The sequence below is a fragment of the Orbicella franksi genome, chromosome 14 (assembly GCF_964199315.1).
Source record: "Orbicella franksi chromosome 14, jaOrbFran1.1, whole genome shotgun sequence".
Taxonomy (NCBI): Eukaryota; Metazoa; Cnidaria; class Anthozoa; order Scleractinia; family Merulinidae; genus Orbicella; species Orbicella franksi.
Genome location: NC_138158.1, coordinates 19,787,943 through 19,809,851, shown reverse-complemented (window position 1 = coordinate 19,809,851; position 21,909 = coordinate 19,787,943). Strand labels below are relative to the sequence as shown.

The following is a 21,909-nucleotide window of genomic DNA, read 5'->3' as shown; positions in this document are numbered from 1 at the left end:
TTCCTTTTTTGTTTATTATTATCTCTTTGGTGTTTTTCCATCTTAACAAACTGCTATTTTCAGGTTTCCTTCAATTTAAAGGTAATTCTGTACGCTGCCAAAAAAAACCTCAAAATACCGTGACCGAACTCCTTTAATGTTCTAAGCACAGTAAAAATCTCAAATCTTCTTGAAGGAGCATTTACCACTCTATTGACTCAACAATTCCGAATTGACCAATCAAAACAAAGGACTCGGCAAGTTACCTTTTCCTTTGGGTGACACGTGACTTCCTCTACCAGCTCTTCTCTCATGGAAGCTGAATCCTCGATTAGCGTACCCAGCCAATGAAGAAGGCAAAGGAAACTCTGAATCTGTTCTGCTCACATTGTACCAGCTCTCTGTAGTGACGATAAGCTGTTCTGTGTACCACCTCACACAGGGTACCAGGCAGTTAGAAGCATTCAGCAAAAGAAAGATTTTCTGAACAATGCTGGCAACTTCATTACGGAGTTTCTCCTCTTTCTCGGCAGCAGGCGATACTATCTCCTAAACAGAAAAAAAGAAACGTTTAACCTTAAATTAACAAATAATATTTTAACGTATATCCTTTACAACAGAAACGTAGTTCATTTTGCTGATGTGATAATTCAGTTCAAAGAGATTTATTAAACACACTTTGTACCAATACTAAAGGAATCATAAAATGTTTTTTCGAAAGGTGATAAATGAGTTGGGACGTGCCATTCTTTTTCTGAAAACTTATAATTTTGTTTAACGACCTAGCTCCCAGCCCCATATGTGTTCTATGTGTGTCCTCAACACCCCCTCTCCGCCCCCCCTTTCGTGGCTAATCCCCTTAGGCATAAGCTCACTCGATGAGCAGTTTGTGCTCTTAGAACAAACGCCGGGTCAAAACTATTGTTTAAATTTAAAAAAAAAACCTTCCCCCTCGAGGACCCACCCCCCCTGAACATTTAACAGAAACCTGGGACCTTAACGGAATAACGAAAGTAATTACCTTCCTCAGATTCATTGGTTGTGGGCAGAATGACGGAGGGTAAGGCAAGTAGAACTCCTCTGGAACTATCCACTCGAACAACGACGTCACTTGCTTTAACTGGCTTACTAAACCAGTTAAAATCGACGGCGCTAAGTCAAGACCAGCCACTACTCCAGCCTCCAGGATCCTGGACACCTCTTTCACAATCTTGTCATCCACTTCAATCCCAAAGTCCACAGCACTTTGTTTGGACCTTTGGCTCTTCCGTGCTGTTGTGGAATGAGCAGCTGACTTGTCTTCAGCAGAACTGTCTGGTTGTTCTTCTCCTGAAGAGGTGGTTTGCTTGAAGGAAGGGTCAAGTCTTGACATAGCTATTGCTTGAAGTTTAATGTCTTCTAGTGGTGCTGGGAACGCCAGCTGAATCTGTGGATCTGAAGCGGTTTGTGAAAATCTAGAGCTCAGCGCATCACTTGCGAAAGAAAGCAACATGGCGTTTTTCCAATCCCCCAAGTTCCTAGCTAACCACGCCCCTTCCGAGACCAGCCCAGATACAAGCAGTAATTCTAATGTGTTGTTGGCACTCCAGAGCTCATAAAGACCCTGGTCCCGGACAGCTTGAGACACCTTGGCCCTATCGAGTCCAATATGTTCCACTGCTTGAGGACCCTCCTCAAGCCTGGCACCAATGTTCTTTCGAGCCTTTTCGTGAAATGGCGGAAGAGCAGTAGGTTGATATGGAGGGTACACATAAAGGGAAAGGTTAGAAAAATACGCCGACATGAACCTGGCAAGAGTCTGCACCACTTTGAGACCTCTGTTATCCGTGACCCTAGCGATGGGGTAGTTCTGAAGCAAGATATCCATGCGATGATTTGAATTTGTGTGATGGCTATGCGCTTGAAAAGAACCTTGGGTATATGGAAGTAGTGAAAAGTTGGTATTGCTTTGAAATTGTTCACACGAAAACGCCGGCTCGATCAATGAGTAAACGAGATCCAAGGCAGATCTGAGGTCGTACTGCTGAAGCTGCATATAAAGAATCGACAAAAGGGTTTTGGAGTCCTGTTCGGTTACATGACTGTTCGGGCTTCCCATAATAGACAGCTCCCCTGGGGAATGTTGGGATTGTTGACTTCCCATGTTGTCCCGAGATGGCGACCCGTATCTCCTCGACGGTACGGGAATTTGCCCTTGGACCCCAGTCTCCTGTAGACTAGATCGTCTTCTGGCGAACAAAGAGTCTTGGGATCCGTCAGGCGGTAGGTTGTGGAAGCTGCCTTCCAAGTAGGCGCTGACGCCTGGAAAGACAAAATTTTACAAGATCAATAAGCAATAAGGTTAAATATTTTTTAGGCATAACATAACGACAGGAACCAAAGGAAGAAAAAGACTTTCAACAGGGCTTTTCAAGTTTAGTATACACTCATCAAGTTTAAACAAAGGAAATCATGACCGTGACGGTGCTTGGATATCTGATCTTCATTAGCATAGTTTTTTACGATTTTAATTCTCCGTTTTCTCCTTAGTTTTAGTTTCGATTGAGGAGATATATCAAACACTCAAGACAGTACTTGACCTCATTTCCAAACACCTCGTCGAAATTCGTCAAAAATACTTCGCCACGCGTCGTATTTTCAACTCTCTTCTTGGTGATTGGAAATGCGGCCAAATACGCTCTTCGTGTTTGATATAATAATTACTTCAAGCACCATTAGCTTGACTCAGCGCATTAGAAATAAAAATTCTCCTTAATGCTTATGATAATTACATGAAATTTTGTGTTTTCCCTACGTTGTAAAAACGAAACAGCAGACAGTAAAAAGACAGATTGAACAAAGGCATTAGTTTCTAAAAAAACTGTTGGGCTGCGTGGGCAGGCAAGTGAAAAACTTAGCTATTTATCAACTTGAAATTAATAATGGTAAATTAACCGACTTAAAGAGTATTTGTAGCTGACGTTTAGCCGGCAGTGCAGGCGCTTTCCTTGTGCCCACGAGTTATGGGTTTCAGCTCGCGATCGAGTAGATTCGCCGCCATCTAATTGTCTTAGGAAAACTCCTCTTTTAGCCTCACTCCTACTCCCTATGACGTCTTTTCATCTTTCCCCAAGCTTCTTGTGAGGTTGAATCCAAGATTAATTAAATTGCGCTCGCTCGCCAAAATACGCCTGCATTGCTGGCTAGCTGACGTTTCGAGGGTTACCCCTTCGTGAGAGCAAAGTGCTGTGCATTGCTCTGACGATTCAGGATGAAATAAAACGCAGGTCTTGGGCTAACTAACATATACTGTCTGTAAAACATGCAGAAAAGTGGATTCCTTGGCCCGTAAAAAGTTAGACTACGAGTAGTCCCTCTTTCGCTTTGCCCGTCGTGAAGACGCGAAAGAAAACCGCGGTCACGCTCGACAGACAAAGCGAAAGAGGAACAACTCGTAGTCTAGAAACAAATGTGAAAAGACTCATTTTCAGCCCTCTGGAAAAAGAAAATGCCCTTTACACCTAAAACTCACCCTCGACATTCTCCCGTTTTGCAACTGTATTACTTGGAATCTTCACACCAAGCATCTGTAATTTCTCTTGAATTTCACAAAGTAATTCAACCATTTTCTTCTCAACTGTTCCTTTACTTTCTCCGTCTTGAGCCGAGAACAAAGAACTTCGTCGTCTTTGCATCTTCTTACAACACTCTGAGGTGAAATTATACAACAAAAGCCATGATCCACCGAGATGCGTTTGACACAAAGATAACTGTTGCGCGTGCAGATTTAAACTACTTGTGTCACTGTCTAGCGAACCTCTAGCTTTAACTGAAGGGCTATTGACAACAGTAGCTCCTTCGAAATTCTCTTCTCTCTCTTTCGTGGTACATTCTTGTTGATCCTGTCTCTGTTGTGAAGGAGGTTCATGGCCGGGTAGATGTGACAGTTTTTCACTGCTTGACGAGTAGACAAGACCAAGGACTCGTTCTGCTAGTTTTAGTACTCGTATACTGCCGACAATTTTGTAGACAGCGCTGGTATCTCTTAGGAGCAGAACTTCTCTTACGATACCATGCGTGAGATGAAACGCCCAAGCGAATGCGTTTCTGTGAGTAGAGTCCCACTGGAAAACTTCTAACACCATTCGAAAATATGCTAAAGCCCTGGAAAGTTGCAAGTCGACAACTGGACTAGAACTTCGCCTTGTTGATAAATCGCCAACGGATGAAGAAAAACCTCTTGCTGAACTGTGTAACTGTGGAATGCTCTCAGCACTTCCAAGAAGGAACTGAAAGAATTTTTTCACCACGTTTACAGTGAGGTCCATAGCAGGACCAACGTCTTGTTTCCAGTTCACACCACACGCGGTTCCCAGAGCCAAAGCCACGATGGAAAGGTTCTGGGCGTGAGAAATGGCGTCCAGGCTCCCAGGTTCGTACTCGTGAAGGGAGCTCTCGAGTTCCGGGTCATTCAGTCCAAAGAAACTCATGCCTTGATCTCCACTTGCCAGGCCGTAACCTAAACAAAAACCAAAAAATGAAAAGTTAACTCTCCCAACTGACTGCCATATGTTTCTTTCAATTTTGGTTGTGAGAATTTGGCGGTATATCAGGACGTTTTCAAAGAGTTGTACATCAGAGTGCACAACACTGCAAAATGTGGTGCCAATTGTCTCCAGATGATTTTGTTGTGATACAAGCACATGAAACGTTGCCTTGTGTAAAGACATAGACAATCCCTTTAAGTCCTTTAAAAAGGATGAAACGCTACCTGTTTACGGTTATTAGACATTTTAAAAGCGAACGCCAAATTTAACCGCAACTTTCCAGCAAAGTCTAATGAAGGATCACCCTGCAAGCAGAGCCCCTTCTTACGGTACATATGCATTGTACCGAGAAGATAAAGCAAAAAGAGATAAGAGAGGCTCTGCTCGCAGGGTGATGAAGGATGAATCCATAAAACGTTCTTCTCCTTGTGAACAAAATAATCGATGTGGTTACCTTGACCGAGGATGCTATGCCGTAAAGGTTTGAGCTTAAACTTACAAAAATTTGTTTCGAATTCTTGTTGTCAGCGTTATACCACTTTCTCAGTAAAATGACAAAAGCTACAACTGCACCGCATTTCTTTCGCCAGAATGACTTTGGTTCAATGCTAGTCGTACTAGAATTTACATAAAGCGGTTTTTAACTGAGTGTCGTAAAACCAAAACCAAAGTAATCACGCTGGCCAATCACAATGAACCAATCAAAACTCGAACTAAATAAGTGTGGCTGACGCAAAGCGCGGGAAAATGTATGCGAGTGAGTCACGATTGGTTTTGGTTTTACCTCTGACTGGATGAAAAAGTGGCGTGAGATTTTCAAGCCAATCGTGTAGCGTAGAAACACATAAACAATAGGCCATTTTTGATATATTAAAATTCTAACTCGGTTCTAATGTAGAGCTTTCTATTTACTGACCTGGAACAACAGATGACCCTGTGGAGTTGTTTTCACTTGGAGCGTCTGACAAGAACTCTGTGGAAGTCACGCCGCGTGACACGTTAGCTTCCGACTGCATGATGTTAATTCTGCTGACAGAGGACACTCGAGACAAGTTCCCAGATTGAATCTCTACATCCACATCCGGGACTAATCTGAAAAAAATAATTACAGTAATAATTTTGGAGGTATTTTTGTGCCGCGCCAAATGCCAGTCTATTACATGTTAACACTGAGGGGTTCAGTCTGCACATTTACGCACCCCCCAATCCCCAACCCCACAGAATATAGGTGGTGATTAGTTTTACATCTGGATAGAGCGGTTTTCAATTGAGTGTCGCAAAACCAAAACCAAAACCAATTACTTACCAATTAGACTACTCAACCAATCTTGACCTGTAGTAAACCCAAAACCAAAACCAAAACCAAAGTAATTGCCTGATTACTTTCGATACTCAGTTGAAAACCGCTCTAGTTTGCTAAAACTGACAATTTCCTCAGGAATATTATAAGTTTGGCATGTCTGGTTTGATTGTTGAGGTGAAGATAACCCTGAAAAGGACTGTTGTATGTGGCTAACGTTCTCACAAACTGGGAGAAAGTCATCCTCAGAGTCAAATAAAATCGCTTTTAAAATGCAGTGCACACCTCGTGATGTCTCTCATGAAGCCTGTCATGATACCATGGTAACTGGCGACAGGCGGTAGCTGCATTACTGTTACTAGGTAACCATCAGAGCTCAGAATGACTGGCAGGTGAGGATGCACGGCCACAGAGAACCTCTGGGAGAGGGGGTCCTTTTCTGATGCGCATGATTCTGATGAGTCTGAATGGAAGGCATTTGTGGAGCTCCTGCAAAGAAAAAAAACATAAACCTTTTTACTCACAAGATTGTGGTTAAACAGACGCTTCTTGTATGTAACAAGCAAACCACGAAATAATGCAAAGCTTCAGCAAGGGCCTCACAGGGGGTGGGTTGTGGGTAGCATGTTTCCTTGATCTCTTAAAAATTTTCTCCCTTGTTTCCTATTAATAAATTCCATTGTTTCCTAAATTTTTTTGCCAATGGTCTTCTTAATAGAAACATTTTGTGTCTTGGGTTTAAAAAAGGGCCAAAAACTGCTCAAAACTGGTACATTTTTGGCAGGTTTGTCCTGACTGTAGGTACTCACTGAAATGTTATCTTGGGATGGAGTGGCAGGAACAGTGCAGGACCAGTGTGTAAAGAACAACCTTCTGTGCAAATCTCCAACGGTTCACCAAGCTTGGTTAAAATAGCCACAGAGCCACGCCGAGTGATGCACAACACCAGAAGACTATCTCTGGTCCAAGCCATGTCGGAAATCCACCAGGATCTGAAGATTGAAATGGATGTAGGGGTCAGAGATTTAATAATAATATTATATGTAATCCTAAGTTTGGCATCACTGTTGGCAGCTGCAGTGACTCAGGAGTTAGTGCATTAGACACAAAATCAAGTGGTCTGGATTCAGGCATCACAGTCTAGAGTATTTGAATAGGGCAGTTTATTTTCACAGTGCCTTTTTCCACCCAGGAGTTTAATAAATGGTTACTGTCAATCTGTAAAGGAAACCTGGTTGGCCACAAACCAACTGGTGCTGAATTGTCATGGCTGAGCTCAGTGAGGTAAAACTCATTGAGGTGAGGCACTATGTCATCATCGGCATTGGCTCGTGTCCGAGCATCAATTTCTTCTAACAGAAAGGTCTCCTCTTCTTTGATGGCCTCGGAGGTGATGCACTACATGTTGCACAAAATGGGAATAAATGGAATGGGATTGTACTTGCCTTATGTCCCACAGGGGATGAAGAGGAACAAGTAAAATTAATAAGTAGTGCTATTAAGGGCAACTGGACAAAGTAGCAGTGGGTAACTTATTATGTACTAAAGCATTCCATTCAAGAGTCAATACTCAGCAGTACTCTTTAAAATTCCTTGTCATTTCACGGCAAAGAAACTAGAACAAGCTTCAGCTATGTGGGCCTTTTGGCCTGACTGCTGAATTTAGACACAGTACCTTTCCAGCATTTTCATTACTTCAGCCTACATAGAAGGTTTGATTACCAGCTGTTGTTCAGGAAAGGAGTGAGAGCTGCTTCTAAAGGAGCGAGACTGGACTCGAGACAATGGCAGAAGTGGGCCTAACTTCAACCTATCCGGGGCTGTACGCTAGAAGCGCCTGGGTGCCACAGGTAACTAATTTTTGCCTTTGGGTGACTGGAAAAACTTACTTTTTTCGTATAAGCTTATGTGCTGGTCACCCAGGATTGCATGGTCAGGAACCATTGGGTTTGTAAGTTTTCTTAGATCACAACCTTGCTATCCTTTAAAAAAGATCCATCTTTAGTTAAGAAATTTTCATTCAGCATGCTTTCCTGGAGATTATCAGATTGCTAATAATCACAATTTTCCCAGATGGCCCAATGCCCATGTGCTGTGCAAAATAATCTGACAAAGAACAAGAATCAGTTTAAGATTGTAAACTAACTTTCCAGCAGGAGCGTGTCCATTGACATTCAGTTTGGCTCCACAACCCTTCAAGTCCGCAATCACTGCTACAGCCGTCTGTGACAGTGAGTAAAACATAACTCTGTTGTGTGCCGCAAGCTTCTGGTTCATTGCTAACACCAAGACTTGTCCATCTGGTGATATCCTAGCAATGTATGCCTTTCTTGTCTTGATAACTCTTTCAGCAGGTGTCAGGTTGTACAAAGAGTATTTAAACGTGTGCCATGTTGGAGAGAAAGATGAATCAAGACCTACAGTAAAGTTCACAGTGACACACACTCAGGTTAAGATATTACATGAGAGGACAATAACTAAAATCAGCCAATCAGAAACTGAACTATGTCTTTTAATTATTGCTGGTCCAAGAGTTTTAGTTTTTGGCATTGGACTGGATGGATCATGTGCATTAAAGGCATCCCCAGTCAAGTGTTGATCGATGCCCTTGATTGATACTTGATTGACATCTTGATGGACATCTTGATCGCCACTCAATTAACATCTCAATCAATACTCGGTCAACACTTGATTGACATCTTGGTTGGCAGTTGGTCGAGAGTCAACTAATTTTTGCAGATACAGGTGTACACCATCGAGTGCTGATTGATACATGACTCGGTCAGCACTAGGCCAAGTTTTCATTGAGGGTCGACAGAGTGTTGACTGGGTGCCCATTGAGTACTGATCAAGATTTCAATCAGGTGTCAGTCTAGTATTGACCAAGTGTCGATCGAGATACTGATTGGGTGTGAATCGAGATGTTGATCGAGGGCATTGAGTGACACTCGACCACGGATGCCTTTAGTAAACATGATCCGAAGGGATAACATCTCTACTGCTCTTTTTCAAATCATAAAGTTGTGTCATACACATGTGGCAGGTTAAAATGAATTTCAGGTCAAAATGATTTTAAACCAGTTTCAATTGTATTCTCCTTTGTTCCACATTTATTACCATAATCCTAAAACAAAGAAAAATACAAATTGAACAAGTTTGAAATCATTTTGACCTGAAATCATTTTAAACTACAACATACACAAGGCTTCAACATACCTTGATTTCCAGCTTGCCTTTTGAACAAGCAGCTCTCAAATTGTGCTTTCTCTGGGTAAGTCTTTGTTTACTTTCTTGATTAAATTGGCAGACGACATTGCCTGGGTCTTGCCCATTGGGCAAGTGAGAATGAAAAGTAACTTGCCCCAGATGACCAGATGGCACTATTTCAAGCCCTGTCACTAAGTACTAGACAGTTCTTTTCTGTACATGTACAGGTCACCTGTTACTAGCAAGGGCTGTATCAGTTGACCCAGAATCAATGTTCTTCCATTACAGCCTTTGCACCTGATTTATATGAGAGACATACATGCATGTTGACAACAGGGTACAGAAAGTAAAGAAGGCTTTGTACACATCAAGTCTTTACCTTCCTCAATTTGGGACTTGGAGCCACCTTCTTGGAAGTTGTAGTTCTTTTCGGGCCATAATAAGTGAAGTGTCGTGACATGAATTCTGTCAACTTTGTTGAAAACCCAGGAGAGAGAACAAGAAGTACCACAAACCTTAAAAAAAATCCAAAGTGAGCAGTTAGAACTGATTAACTTCTTCAGATAGTATAATTTTGTGGTTATTGAAAGATCAGACTATGCCTCTGCCATCATTTCTCCAGTTCCTGAGTGTTTGCAATCACTGTAACGTTGAAACTGGGCAACACTGTGAGCAGGAACATTGTAGTGAAACTGTAACATATCAAACTATCACCCAACAATTCTTCATCATTTTTAATTATAATTTTGTGGTCGTTTAAATATCAGACTATGCTTCTGCCAGTTACACACGACCTCTCAAGCATGTGATGCTCCTACTGTTATTGTGTTTAAATAAAGGATCTTAAATAGTAATTACTTAAACTTACTTACTTACTTAATGATTGTACTTTGGATACTTTGGAATTGTTGCATTTCAACCCCCCCCCCCTCCCTTGCCCCCTAAACATTCAACAAAAATACTGCATGCTTCAATTTCATGGGAAGGGTTGGAAGGGATTTCATTAAGGGCCAGGCAACAGGCAAATTGAGTAGCTGTGGGGATGATTTTGCCTGCCTGGTTTGACCATGTAGAAGAAAGTTTTTCTTACAAAAAAGGTCATTTAAAAAAGTGTTGCCCTCCTGCTAAAAATGTAAATGAAACCCCTAGGGGAGGGGGGAGGGGACATGGTGTTGGCAGGTTACTAGACTTCAGGTCCTCTCATTAGTAAGTTTAATAACTAATTAAAACATTACAATTATAACGTTATAATTTTAATGTTATTTTCTTCAATCTCTAGGAAATGGTTGCTCTAAGAATAAAATGTGCATTATTTGAGGCTTACTGTGTCAGTAAAGAACACTCCATCAATTGCTGTCTCTTTGTTTCTTTCATCTGGTAAAACGTAATTTCCACACTGAATCTGATGCCAAGTGCCCTTCAAAGAATCACCAACTGCTGGTCACATGCAAAGAAATATAAAGAAACCTACTGAAAAAATGGACCAATTAGAATTTTTAAATAATTAGACAGTATGACGCAATGTTTTTCTTACAATATATGCAGCACATACCACTGGTGGTGTTTAAGGCTTCGTTGCTTTCTTGTGTTTCCCAAAGAAACACCTGACGAAACCCTGACAATAGCAACACTTTTTTGCCACAATCTGAAATATATAGCAGTGGGTTGTTGTGTTCTAGAAGATAGACGAAAAATATGCAATCACAAATTATTAAAAAACAATTACAAAAGAAAAAAAAGACTTTGTTTTTGTCTTTTTTTCTGACTGTTACTGAATTGCTGGCCAGCTTGAATAATTTTAATTAATGACTTAAGGTAAAATAACTACTTGGGATGAAGCAAAGAAAACACTAAGCCGGCTCATAAATTCCCTGGATTTACAACTCCATAGTAAACCAAGGCTTTCTTTTCATGTGATATTTCAACTGGATTTAACTTCTCTTTCAACTGGTGTAATTAGCTGGCAGCCAGCCCTAGGCTACATCCCTGAAACACTATCTAATTAACTGAGTCTCAAGTGGTCTGAGTTTTGAAAGTCAACAAATGCAAACGTTTACTGATGTTATGGCTCTGATGTAATCTGTGTAAGGCGTTGGACTGGCAGTTGCTTAATCCTGAAATTTTGCATGCAAGTAACAACCAAATCAAAGATATGACATAGATCTCTGACTAGTTACTAAAACAGCACTTGATCTGAGTAAATCACTCTGACTTGTCTCTTGAGTTTGGAAAGAGCCAAGCACGTGAATAGAGATGTCTCATGTCTGTCTCCTAACAACAGGCTAAAAATTTAGTTTTATTGTTGAAAAGCTGAAATACAGTTAACATCCAAGAATCAAGATGACTTACTTGTTCCAGGCTGGACATTTCTTATCTTATCCAATACAGCTGTTAATTTAACTGTTGCTGAACTTTTGTTCCAGATGAAAACTCTCCCAGAGTTCAATGCACCAGCAACAAACAAACCTGTAAAACAAGAGAGACATTCAGTGAGAGGATAATGCAGTCAGTCAGTCATGACAGTCAGTGACCCAGACACTCAGTCAGTCAGTTGTCAGTCAACCACAGGAATCAAGACAACGTAGAATTTTAAAAAAATTTAGGGGAAGGGGAATAGGGGATTCCTTACCACTTGGTGAGATGCCAAACGCTTGCACTTCTTCTAGATAACTTTGCAGCAGAGGAATTTTTTTCTTTGTTTTTCCTGATGGCAAGTAAAGTTGACTGAGACGGTGAGAGTCAAACAAAAATAGATCTCCAACATCCTAGAATGTGAAATAAAACAAAACAATGACAACAACATATTAACCTTTTGTTTTTTGACCATGAGTCCAGTTTAGAAATGCAAAAGGTTTTGCTACAAAGTGCTAATCAAAATCAATTCAGCAGAAAATTCCCATGCTCTATTGATTCACTTTGTCCCTATCTACTATTCAGACATGGCAACCATCAGGCGGAAATCACTTTTCTTGATTTTTAAGCACTTTAAAAAGCGCTTCAAGCTTAATGGACAAAAAAAGAAAAAAAAAAAATCAGTTTTTCGACTTCTGCTGACCTATGTTTGATAATTAGTAAAATTCAGTCTTAAAACACACTATGGTTTCATTCATGTTAAAGACAAAACAACACCATTATTCTGTACATTCAATTACTTCAGAAAATTTTATATGATGTGACAACTAAAATTTGTACTAATAAAAGATAAATAAGGCTGCCTTGTTATCTTCAAATGAAAGCCATAGAGATTATAGTTTGGTGACCAGTGGCAAGCAATTCAGGCCGATATTATCATTTGCTGGCAACTTTGCAACATTGTTATGCAAATGACAACCCTGTCACGCAATATTGAGTGAAATATGAAACTTGCCAGACATGTCACCCAATGTATTACTACAGGATTATGTTTTCATTTTTTGAAACTGTGTTTTCACAGACAGACTTCATGTAAAATACATTCACTGGATACCGGTAGATCAAATGCTGATCCTGGATGATTGACTGTATATAAATTTTAAGTGACAATAATCAACGACAAGTCACTCAACAGCCTAATAAAAATTTCAACTGTTAACACAAAAATTATCACACTAATATCACACTACCATGCACTTGGATGTAAATTACAAAATTGTTGTGTATATATAAGGGCACATTTAAAAATTTTTTGCTCGACAAAAGCATCCTAAAACCCTTCGATTTATTTTAAAGCAAAACCAATCCTAAGAAACTATTTAAATCTACTGACAAACCTAAGTAGTTACAAATGTTACAATATTTGCATGTTTGGACTACCGTAAGTTGATCAACCTATGTTTTTCTCTGGCTCACTCAACTCTAGCAACATGATCACCAAGAATGAAATAAGGCTATGGTTCCTGTTGTTTGATGGCAGCCACGCTATCGAATTTATCAAGAATTCAATACCGATCGGCATTTTCTAAGCTTACCTTTCCAAGCCACGCGAAAGTTGGCCACGGCTTCTTCCTTTTGATTGTGGTCGACGCAAGTACGTCGAGTTTCAGTAACATAATATATTTGATCTACGCTTCATATTCCTTTCTGAAAGAACTGTTGCGGTTCGCCAGGAAAGATCAAACCAGCAAAACAATGGCGCGCATTTTGTACACAAATATTCGTGTTGTCCGCCATTTTTAGCAACTGACCGCCTTATTAGTTCCCAGTTCCCATCTCCCACTCGTCTGCTTTTTGAGAGTGTTTTTGAATTTTTCTAAAAAAAACGCTTTCATTTAGATTTGTTTGTGACTTTGTCTAACTATTAGTCACGTTAGATAATTATTTGCATTAAAATTCGAAATTTACGACACAAAAAGTAGGAAAAGCGTCTTTTAAAAAAATTCTCAGAAAATTCTAAAAATAGAGATTTACGTATTTTGTGGAAACGTGGAGATCTGGTAACTAAGAAACAAAATGGCGATCTTAGGTAGACTTGGAATTTTGTGTCAATGATTTGTTTTATTTATTATGCTTATAGGCTTGTTGAACAGTACCTGCTTAATGTGTAAATAACGTTACTTTGTTTTTTATGTTCTTTCTTGTGCCTCCTTCATGGATGACTCTATAGCGTGAGTACAATTTTTAACACTTAAGAACTGTCAGCTTTTTGATATTTTAAGCTTACATGTTTCATGAAATTTAAAATCTTACTTTCTTTTGATATTGCAATTTTCTAGAATCATTGCACTGTCCTTCGCGGGAGCAATCGGTGTACTTTTCGTTGTTTTGGGTTGTGCTTTGAAGGAATATGGGTGAGTTAATTTATCAAATCTTTGGATTAAATTTTGAAGCTATAAAAATAGCTTTTGAAAGACAGGGGATCAACTCGAATCGCTGTCTTAGATAAGAATGGCAACTATTCAAGAACGAGACGTAAAAAGTGGTTGTCACTCTTCTTTAAATCAGCTATTCGAGTCGTTCCAGTCGGAGTTTTGTACCAGCTCCCTTTTAAAGCCAAATTCGATTAATTGATAACTTGTGTCGAACTTTTTCCTCCTTAGTAAGCACAAATGATGGGTACATTGTATTGAAAAATGAGATCGTTTAGGTGAAATGAATAATTTATTTTCACTAAGTGGGAGCAAAATAATTGTATTTGAGAACACTTGAAAAAGTTAAGGACTTATAAGCTTAATTGATAAACTAATAACTGTGATATAACCTGTTGAAACTGAGTGTCACAAGATTGACAATCAACTGATCTAAAAGTTCATCAATGCTATAAATTATGTTGTGTAAGTCTTACGTACTGGAATATATGACATTAACTTACAATAGGCTATTAAAATCTTGCTAGAAATTCAAGCAGTCGTACTTACAGTTTTTTAAAGATCTCGCAAGACAAGTGTCTCATCTCTTGATACGAAATTCTCATCTTGTGAGACAAGATGTTTGTCTTGTGAGAGAGGGTGGTAAATTACTTTTGAGCAGTACTGTATAAACATTTATCAATAAAAATTAGTCGACTGTCGACCGACTGTTGACCGAGATGTCGATGATGTATTGATTGAGTGTCAACTGTGGTGTCAGTGGAGTGGTGATCGAGGGTCAATTGAGGGTATCGATCAAGGGTATCGATCAACACTTGACCTTTATTACGCATGATGTGGAATATCTATAATAAAGATAAAAAGTGTGAAGTTTTGATCAACCATTTCCCCAACAATAGTTCAATATTTGAATCTTTTAAGGCTGGTTTTCATTGAGGAGCAAGCATAAGTAGAACCCCCATACGCAGATGCAGTAGAGTGCTGCTAAGTAATGCCTTCTGTTAGGGAATTTTCCAAACAAAAGGTGCTAATTATCAACATCTTATTGCGTCTGCAAATGTTGACTTATGCTTATATGCTTATGCGATGGTAGAAACCAGCCTTTACTCTGTACAACTATTGAAGCTTGACACAGGAGCTTATGTTATAATAATTATTGTAATGCCAAAGTATTGGACTTTTCTGTTGAACTTTTCTAAAGAGAACAGTTTGGTATTTGCACTGATTTTTGTTTATCTGTTTTTATTATAGAATATGGTGGCCTATGTTTGTATGTAAGTGCACTCTTTAATTTGAGTAACTGGAATTGTTGTTGTTTCACTTTGTTCACTACAGTCATCCCATTTTTTGGCCCATTATATTAAAACCTCCATTTAAGAATTTTGCCTGAATGCTTATTGGAATTCCTACTTGATAAATTGGTGATATTTTATTAGTGATAAATAGTTGTTATCAACAAGTCACAATCGTATTATTATTATTTTTGACCAGTAGATAGATTACTGAATAGCATCATTTTACAATAGCAAAAAAATATATATGTGTGTGTGAAATCAGTTAGGCCTCTTTTGACTCTGGATGACTTTGAACTATGACTGTACTTGCATGTTACAGTTAAACCTCCAGTGAGAAGGTTAAATCCCTTCTTCAACCTAAAAAACTACTGCAGGGTAACTAACACAGTGTCTGCGTATGGATGAGGCCACGACGGTACACTGTATACTGTAGAAGTCTAGTTATAAGCCCCTTAATTTATATGCGCACCCTCAACATTGCAATGCAACATTGTTCTGCAGCAAGTTGTGTCATCCATATTTCTTCACCATGTAGATTTGGCTGTACATTACATGATGACATTACCTCACTAAAATGCTGCTATTTTTTTTTTTTTAGTGTTCTTTTATGCTTTAGCCCCAGTACCCACTATTATAGCCAAACGGTTTAGTGAAGACTTTTCTTCCAATGGTTCAAAGTAAGTATCATTGAAACAACACGCAGTAAAACCCCACCATATGGCCACCCCATTAGCAGGGCTACCTCGTTATTATGGCCATTGTATTCTGGCTTGAACAAAAGCTGTCAGTCATTTTCTTATTTAAAAAAACCTCTTTAATACAGCCAGATTTTTTGCAGCCCAGTGATGACCAGATTAGCAGGATTCCACTGTCCTGATTGTATAGTAATTTAGAAGCTGAAGTATTTAATTTAATCAAAAACAGCAGCTCTCAAAAATATATCTATTTAAGAATTTTTAGGACTTTATTGTGAAGTAACTGGAAAGACATTGTAAATTGGCTGGCAAATGTAGTTTGAAGAGTCAACCATCTCCTTGCTCCAACCTGCCAAGGGGTGGCCCTTGATGAATGATGAATGCTTTCTTGACTAGAACTTTATGAAAAGGGCGTAAGTATTGGTATTTCGTTTGTTATCACACAGTAAAATTTGTTTTTTTTTTTTGCTAACAACATTCTCTTTTTTCATCGTAGTGTCATGAAAGAGACTGCAATGTTTCTCACTGCCGGAATTGTGATCTCAGCATTTGGTGAGTTATTATATGTCAAGTTGCTAACTATCAAATGACAATTGTATAACTTTGCATTTAACCTCTTGTAGTTTGGATTTTGCCATGATTTGCTCAGTGAATACATGGTCAAATTAACTTGCATGGTCATGAAGTTATACAGTCTGATGTACATGTACGCTGTACGTTCTACATGCACGAGTTGAGGTCCACTAGCTGAGCATGAAATTTGACAATTAGCACTTGGGGGGATGGATCCATCTGGAAAAGTTTGATGGGAGATGGGAGTGGGGTGCAAACTATACCTCAGATGATTTTCAAAATACTATCATTATAATATTATACTGCAATAATATATAAACTATAATTTCTTTTAGGTCTTCCATTGGTTCTTGCACATACTGAAATTGTAAGTACAATAAATTGTAATCCCATACTTTTTTTTGGATTAGGATAGAGAAAATGTATAAATTAGTAATCTTTTTGGTGCTTTTTTCATGACATCAATATGAAGCAATAATAACATGAGAATCTAAAGCTGAAAATTGTGTACAGTTATATCATAGAATTATCAGTTGTCAATCCTTAGAGTGTCAAGGGACAATTACAACCCAATAAAAGTGAAAACAACTCACTTTCCAGAATCACTTTCAGAGTATTTACATAATAAGAAAGTGCTGCACTGTAAAGGGTCACACACTACTATTTCATCCACAGATGTAAAAGTTAGAATCACCTTGTACAGTATACTAAACAGTACCACATGAAAGGACTGCTCAATAGCTTTTATTTGAATGGTTACACACTGGGGTTTCATCCACAGACTTTAAAGTTGGAATGACTTTGTACAGTGTAACAGTTAGTACTACATGACAGCGCCACTCAGTCACTATCATTTGAATGGTCAGACAGTGGTGTCTCATACCTTGTTAAAAAATGAACCACCATGTAATTATAAAGCGTAATAAACAGTACCACCATTCAAAGTATATGTCAACTGCTGTTAAATAGTTTTAATTTCATCACTCAAACACATTTTCTAAAAGGTCTACCATTTAGTGAAGCCCCTTTTCTAATTTTTTTTCCTTATATTCCTCAGATAAAATGGGGAGCCTTTGCCTTGGTGTCTTCTGGAAACGTCTTCATCTTCTTTACTATACTGGCATATTTTCTTGTTTTCTCTGGTGAAGATGACTGGGGATTTTGAAGAGAAAAGCTACAGTCTGCAACTTCCATTTCTTCCAGAGGATAATAGTAATTCTAATTCTAATTGTTTTGTACAGTCTTTCTTCTAAATAAGTTTACTGAAATATGCAACTTTTTATAAATTATTAATTCCTGGTGTTTTTGAAGGTATACACTCTACAAGAGTGTGATTATAATTGTGCATTATACATCTAATGTTTTCTGTTCAATGGCAAACATGCAGAGACCAAAGAAAACACGGAACAATTTAATAGTGGACTGAATTACAGTAGAATAAGAATAACTGAGGATGCATTATTAACAACATAGCTGCTAACCTTAGCATAGTTTAACTGTATAACCTGCATAGCAGGCATAAAACAGGGCAGAGATGGGGCGGTGGGGAGGGGGGGGGGGGGCAGAGCAGTAGCCTGCAATGTGCAAACGGGGAAGGGGTAGGGAGGCAAAAAATGTGAGGCCCCCTCCTTCTATCCCCGCTCTCGCTCTCCCTCCCTCCCCCATTTTGCCTGCTATGAAGGCCAGGAGAGTGGGGATGCAAAAGGAGGGGCAGTGTTTTGCCTCTCCTACCACTTATGCCTGCAATGCAGGTCACAGCTGTAGAGAGGGTGAGATTCCCTGAGAGTAGAATTCCGATTGGGAGGGGAGGGGAGCTAGGAGAAATAGGTAAAAATTGTAATATTGTGTGATATTTTGTAATATAAAAAGCACTAAGAGGTGGAAGCCACCAACAAAAACATAGGAACTGGGAGTAAATGGTACAGAAAGTTAAAATTTCAAATCCCCTTCTCCCAGGCGTTTCATTGAAGTTTTTTGCAGGAGGGCAACTGGTTTTCAAAGGTGGGCAAAACTGTTTGAACTCTAGTTCTAATATAAGAAAAAAACTTTCCTCTAGATTGTCGAACGAGCTGGACAAATCGTCGTCACAACCGGCCAATTTACCCGGTGCCCTGCACCTCAATGAAATCCCCTCCCTCTCCCCTATGCCTTCCCCACCCCCCAACCCATAGGCTCACAAATGGGGTCTAGCTGTGCAAGCTAACTTGTCTCTGTATTATTACCCCTTGCATGTGACGTCACAGGAGTGAGCTTGCTAGTTGGCTTATTGTGAAGACTACTGGCAGTGATGTGGATGCCCATTTGTAAACCATTGGTTACCATTTAGGTTGGGTTTTTTTTTATATTTAATTTAAAATGATATTTTGCAAGATTTCCACAGTTTGTTTTATTTTAGAATTAACACCCCTTAGGCAATGTTAATACAACATTACAACCATCCCCATTACCCGAATTGCTAGCTGTAATTTCAGATCTAGTTTATACCTTGTGGCATGAAATTTTTGTGGGAGTTTAATTTCATAGATTTTGGATTTTCGAGTTTCGCGGGAACAAATTTTCATGAATTTGGATTTCAGACTTTACTCCTGGGAATAATTTTTTTGCGGATTTCATGTACAGTACTTGAAAGTAACAAAACCGGAAGTCATGTGGTCGTTTTCGTTACACTGTTTGCAACCAATTCCATTGAAAGTCAGCTCTGCAAATAAAAGGTGTAAATTTTTGCAAATTTTTTTTGGCGGGAGTTTTTTTTCATGGGATTTAAGTTTCAAGGATTGATGAAAAATCTGCAAAAATTAGATCCCACAAAAAATTTCATGCCCTGCGGTAATATTAAACAGTATTTATAAGAGAATTCCAGTTCACTAGTATACTATTAGTCCCAAACAGTCAGGGGCAATTTGATTTCTCTTTTTATAGCAATGATTTTTGTAAGTATTTGCTGTTCATTTGAAATACCTGCAAAGTGCGTAATTTGGATATTAAGATGATCAGTGTATAGAGTATAACATTAACGGATTGAAGGTAAAATAAAAACCTTCTGGCATGACCTGTGTACAGTTTTGTATCATTTTGAAAGGCAGCTAAAGACGTTTGTTGCGATTGGCCACGTGAGTGGGCAAGATGGGGCCATTGATTTCCCACATTTTGTTACAAGAAAATGTTGTCCTGTAATAACAAATCCACAAAGTTGGCTGGATGTCTACCATATTTTTGTCACACATTTATGGACCTTGACCACCCTGGTCTGGAAAAGCTGTTTTGTGTTTGCCGTGTTTTTATTCAAGATCGACATATTAAGTTTTGAAACTCAAGCAATAATATATAGATTTAGCCAAGCCTAAAAGTGGAGCTCCAATAACGATAAATTAAACTGGCTTGAGCCCGCGATTCAATCAAAAAATTAGTTCCTGGTCAGCGGTCAACTTCAAGAAAACCACGTGACCTCAATTAATTCTAAACCTGAGCGCGCGATATGATCACGTGATACATAACAATTGACCATAACATGAATGTCCAATATCAAATATGTATGCCGTAAATCATGGTTGGGTATATACTTCATGCTAGCATGCATATAGAGCACTTTATGTTTATACCATATATGGTATATCGTAATATGGCAGAAAGATCAACTCACATACACTTCCATACATTTGTATTCATTGACCCTCACCTTTACGCATTCGCCTTCACATTGATTCACTCTCCTTAACTTTTATTCACATGTGATAACAATGGGTTGACAGGCCTACACAACTCCTATCCACGTGTCATAGCCGCTTTGAGAGTTTTGCTCGAACTAGTATATCTTTGAGGATCTGCCCCTTTTGTATTGTACGATAGGGGGATCTTTGAATATTTCGCTAAGCAATAATCCTGTTTTTAGGAGGACATTTCACCAGAGTAGAGCCGTTAGAGGTCATAGGTCTGCGTGGTTTCCGCTGCTATCCGCGTGTAATTTGTTGAGTTTGACACCTCTGTTTTTGGCCACGTGCTATTTTTTTAGCTCATTTGATTGCAAGATATGTTTTAAGCTCTCTAAATATTAGCTCTGGAGGGACAAAGTTTGAAATATTCCGTGAGCATGTTGGTTACTTGCATTTTGTATTATTTCGCCGGGCCCGGCTGTTTGATTTACTGTTGCAAGTTATGCTGCTTGTTATCACGGGTGTCATATTTATCTTTGTCCGGCTTCGCCAGAGATAGCTGTAGCTTTTCTTGTTGAAAGCTATGAGTCTGTCTTAGAGAGACGTTCTTATGCTTCTTGCATCAATTTCATCGAGCTTTTTGTCCTTCCAGTTTGTTCGTTCTGGAGCTGCAAAAGTAGGTGTTCACGCGCAAGTCTGTGGACCGTTTTGCGTGTTGCTTATGATATTGTGTGGTTTTGTTCAGGCAAAAGCTCTGAATTTAGGAGTTCTTCCTATGATTGTTCATCCAGCTCCACGTTGTGGTTGTCATTGCTTTTATTTGCGATGTTGTCAGGTTTTCTGGAGACTGTTAATAGTCCCTCTTTTGTTAGGAGGCTCGTAGCCTTGTAGATCAGGCAAGACCGCGGTTTCGATCCTTCTGGATCTCATCAGTTGCCGATAAAATGGAGTGGTAGAGACCAATACTCGGTAACACTCCGCACCTGGCATATTTTTTTGGTATTATATACTCGTTCGGCGGATCGAGAATTCTTGATTGTGATTGGTAGTTTTGCCACTAGCGAATGGTGGGCATAAAGTCTTCGATCCTATTGTGCACAGCTTGACACTGTGTTTTCTATGATGGCTATAACGCTTATTTTCTCCAGCATGTGTGATTTGAATTGAAGGATAAAGCGTAAGACAGTTATGCGTTGCATTTATACGGCATATCTCCAAGTTTTGGAGGGCTGCGTAGAGTATTTTGCACGCATTTCGTATGAAGTCTTCACGCTCTTTTTCTCCAAATCTTACCGAAGGAGAGAAGATAAGACCATTCTCGTCCCCAGAGGCCGCGCTCCTTTTGGTCGGCACGAAGAATCGCGACCTCTGGGCTGGTCCAACACCGGAAGTCCGCGATTCTGATTGGCTGAGAATACGAAACGAACTCTCATGCAAAGAAAATCAGGTCCGGCCAGAGGTCGCGATTCTTGGTGCTGACCAAAAGTAGCGCGGCCTCTGGGGACGAGAATGAGATATGACGGAAATGCTGTCTTGTGAAGAGCTTTTTCCGCATTCTGGCCGCGTGCAAATTGTAAATTGCCTCGTCGGTTTTTTATTTTTTCGTTCTCGCTCCAATTTTCGCGCGGCCAGAATGCGTAAAAAGCTCTTCGTTGCCTTTGCTAGGCATACCTACCGACACACAGGCAGCACCCCTCGCGCTCCTCCGCTAAGTGAATAAAGCCTGCGAAGACTTTCAAAATTAGGACAGAGGGAAGGAAGAAAACCGAGCGAGTTTAAGGAAAGGGTTCCCTTCCAATTCTTTTCCCAACCTTCACTGTCTCCTACCTACCGGCTCTCATCTCTCGCAACCTATCGCTTGTTCCCAGTTCTTTCAACCCTATCTACCACCAGGGAACAT

General features: G+C 39.5%; 2 protein-coding genes across 5 annotated transcripts in view; one reads left to right on the top strand and one right to left on the bottom strand.

The window, feature by feature from the left end:
- The window catches only part of LOC145468950 (uncharacterized), a 29,077-nt gene extending 15,912 nt beyond the window's left edge, over window positions 1–13,165 (bottom strand). For 3 of the 4 annotated variants that reach the window (XM_081452663.1, XM_081452665.1, XM_081452666.1), the window contains exons 1-13: window positions 12,960–13,165; window positions 11,642–11,777; window positions 11,362–11,478; window positions 10,565–10,687; window positions 10,337–10,449; window positions 9,392–9,527; window positions 7,952–8,222; window positions 6,615–6,797; window positions 6,091–6,294; window positions 5,422–5,597; window positions 3,491–4,477; window positions 1,001–2,280; window positions 246–528 (exon numbers count right to left, since the gene is read on the bottom strand). In XM_081452663.1, the coding sequence (XP_081308789.1) occupies window positions 246–528; window positions 1,001–2,280; window positions 3,491–4,477; window positions 5,422–5,597; window positions 6,091–6,294; window positions 6,615–6,797; window positions 7,952–8,222; window positions 9,392–9,527; window positions 10,337–10,449; window positions 10,565–10,687; window positions 11,362–11,478; window positions 11,642–11,777; window positions 12,960–13,040 (4,090 nt within the window). In that variant the 5' untranslated portion in view covers window positions 13,041–13,165. The remainder of the gene's footprint in view (window positions 1–245; window positions 529–1,000; window positions 2,281–3,490; window positions 4,478–5,421; window positions 5,598–6,090; window positions 6,295–6,614; window positions 6,798–7,951; window positions 8,223–9,391; window positions 9,528–10,336; window positions 10,450–10,564; window positions 10,688–11,361; window positions 11,479–11,641; window positions 11,778–12,959) is intronic. The other variant, XM_081452664.1, reaches the window with a different exon arrangement.
- A 284-nt stretch (window positions 13,166–13,449) lies between these two features.
- On the top strand, window positions 13,450–19,839 carry LOC145468043 (leptin receptor gene-related protein-like). The gene is made up of 7 exons (XM_081451702.1): window positions 13,450–13,595; window positions 13,704–13,778; window positions 15,048–15,070; window positions 15,690–15,768; window positions 16,283–16,338; window positions 16,695–16,726; window positions 17,417–19,839. The coding sequence occupies exons 1-7, from the start codon at window positions 13,579–13,581 to the stop codon at window positions 17,522–17,524; spliced, it is 390 nt and encodes a 129-aa protein (XP_081307828.1). The 5' UTR covers window positions 13,450–13,578; the 3' UTR covers window positions 17,525–19,839.
- Window positions 19,840–21,909: the final 2,070 nt, after the last annotated feature.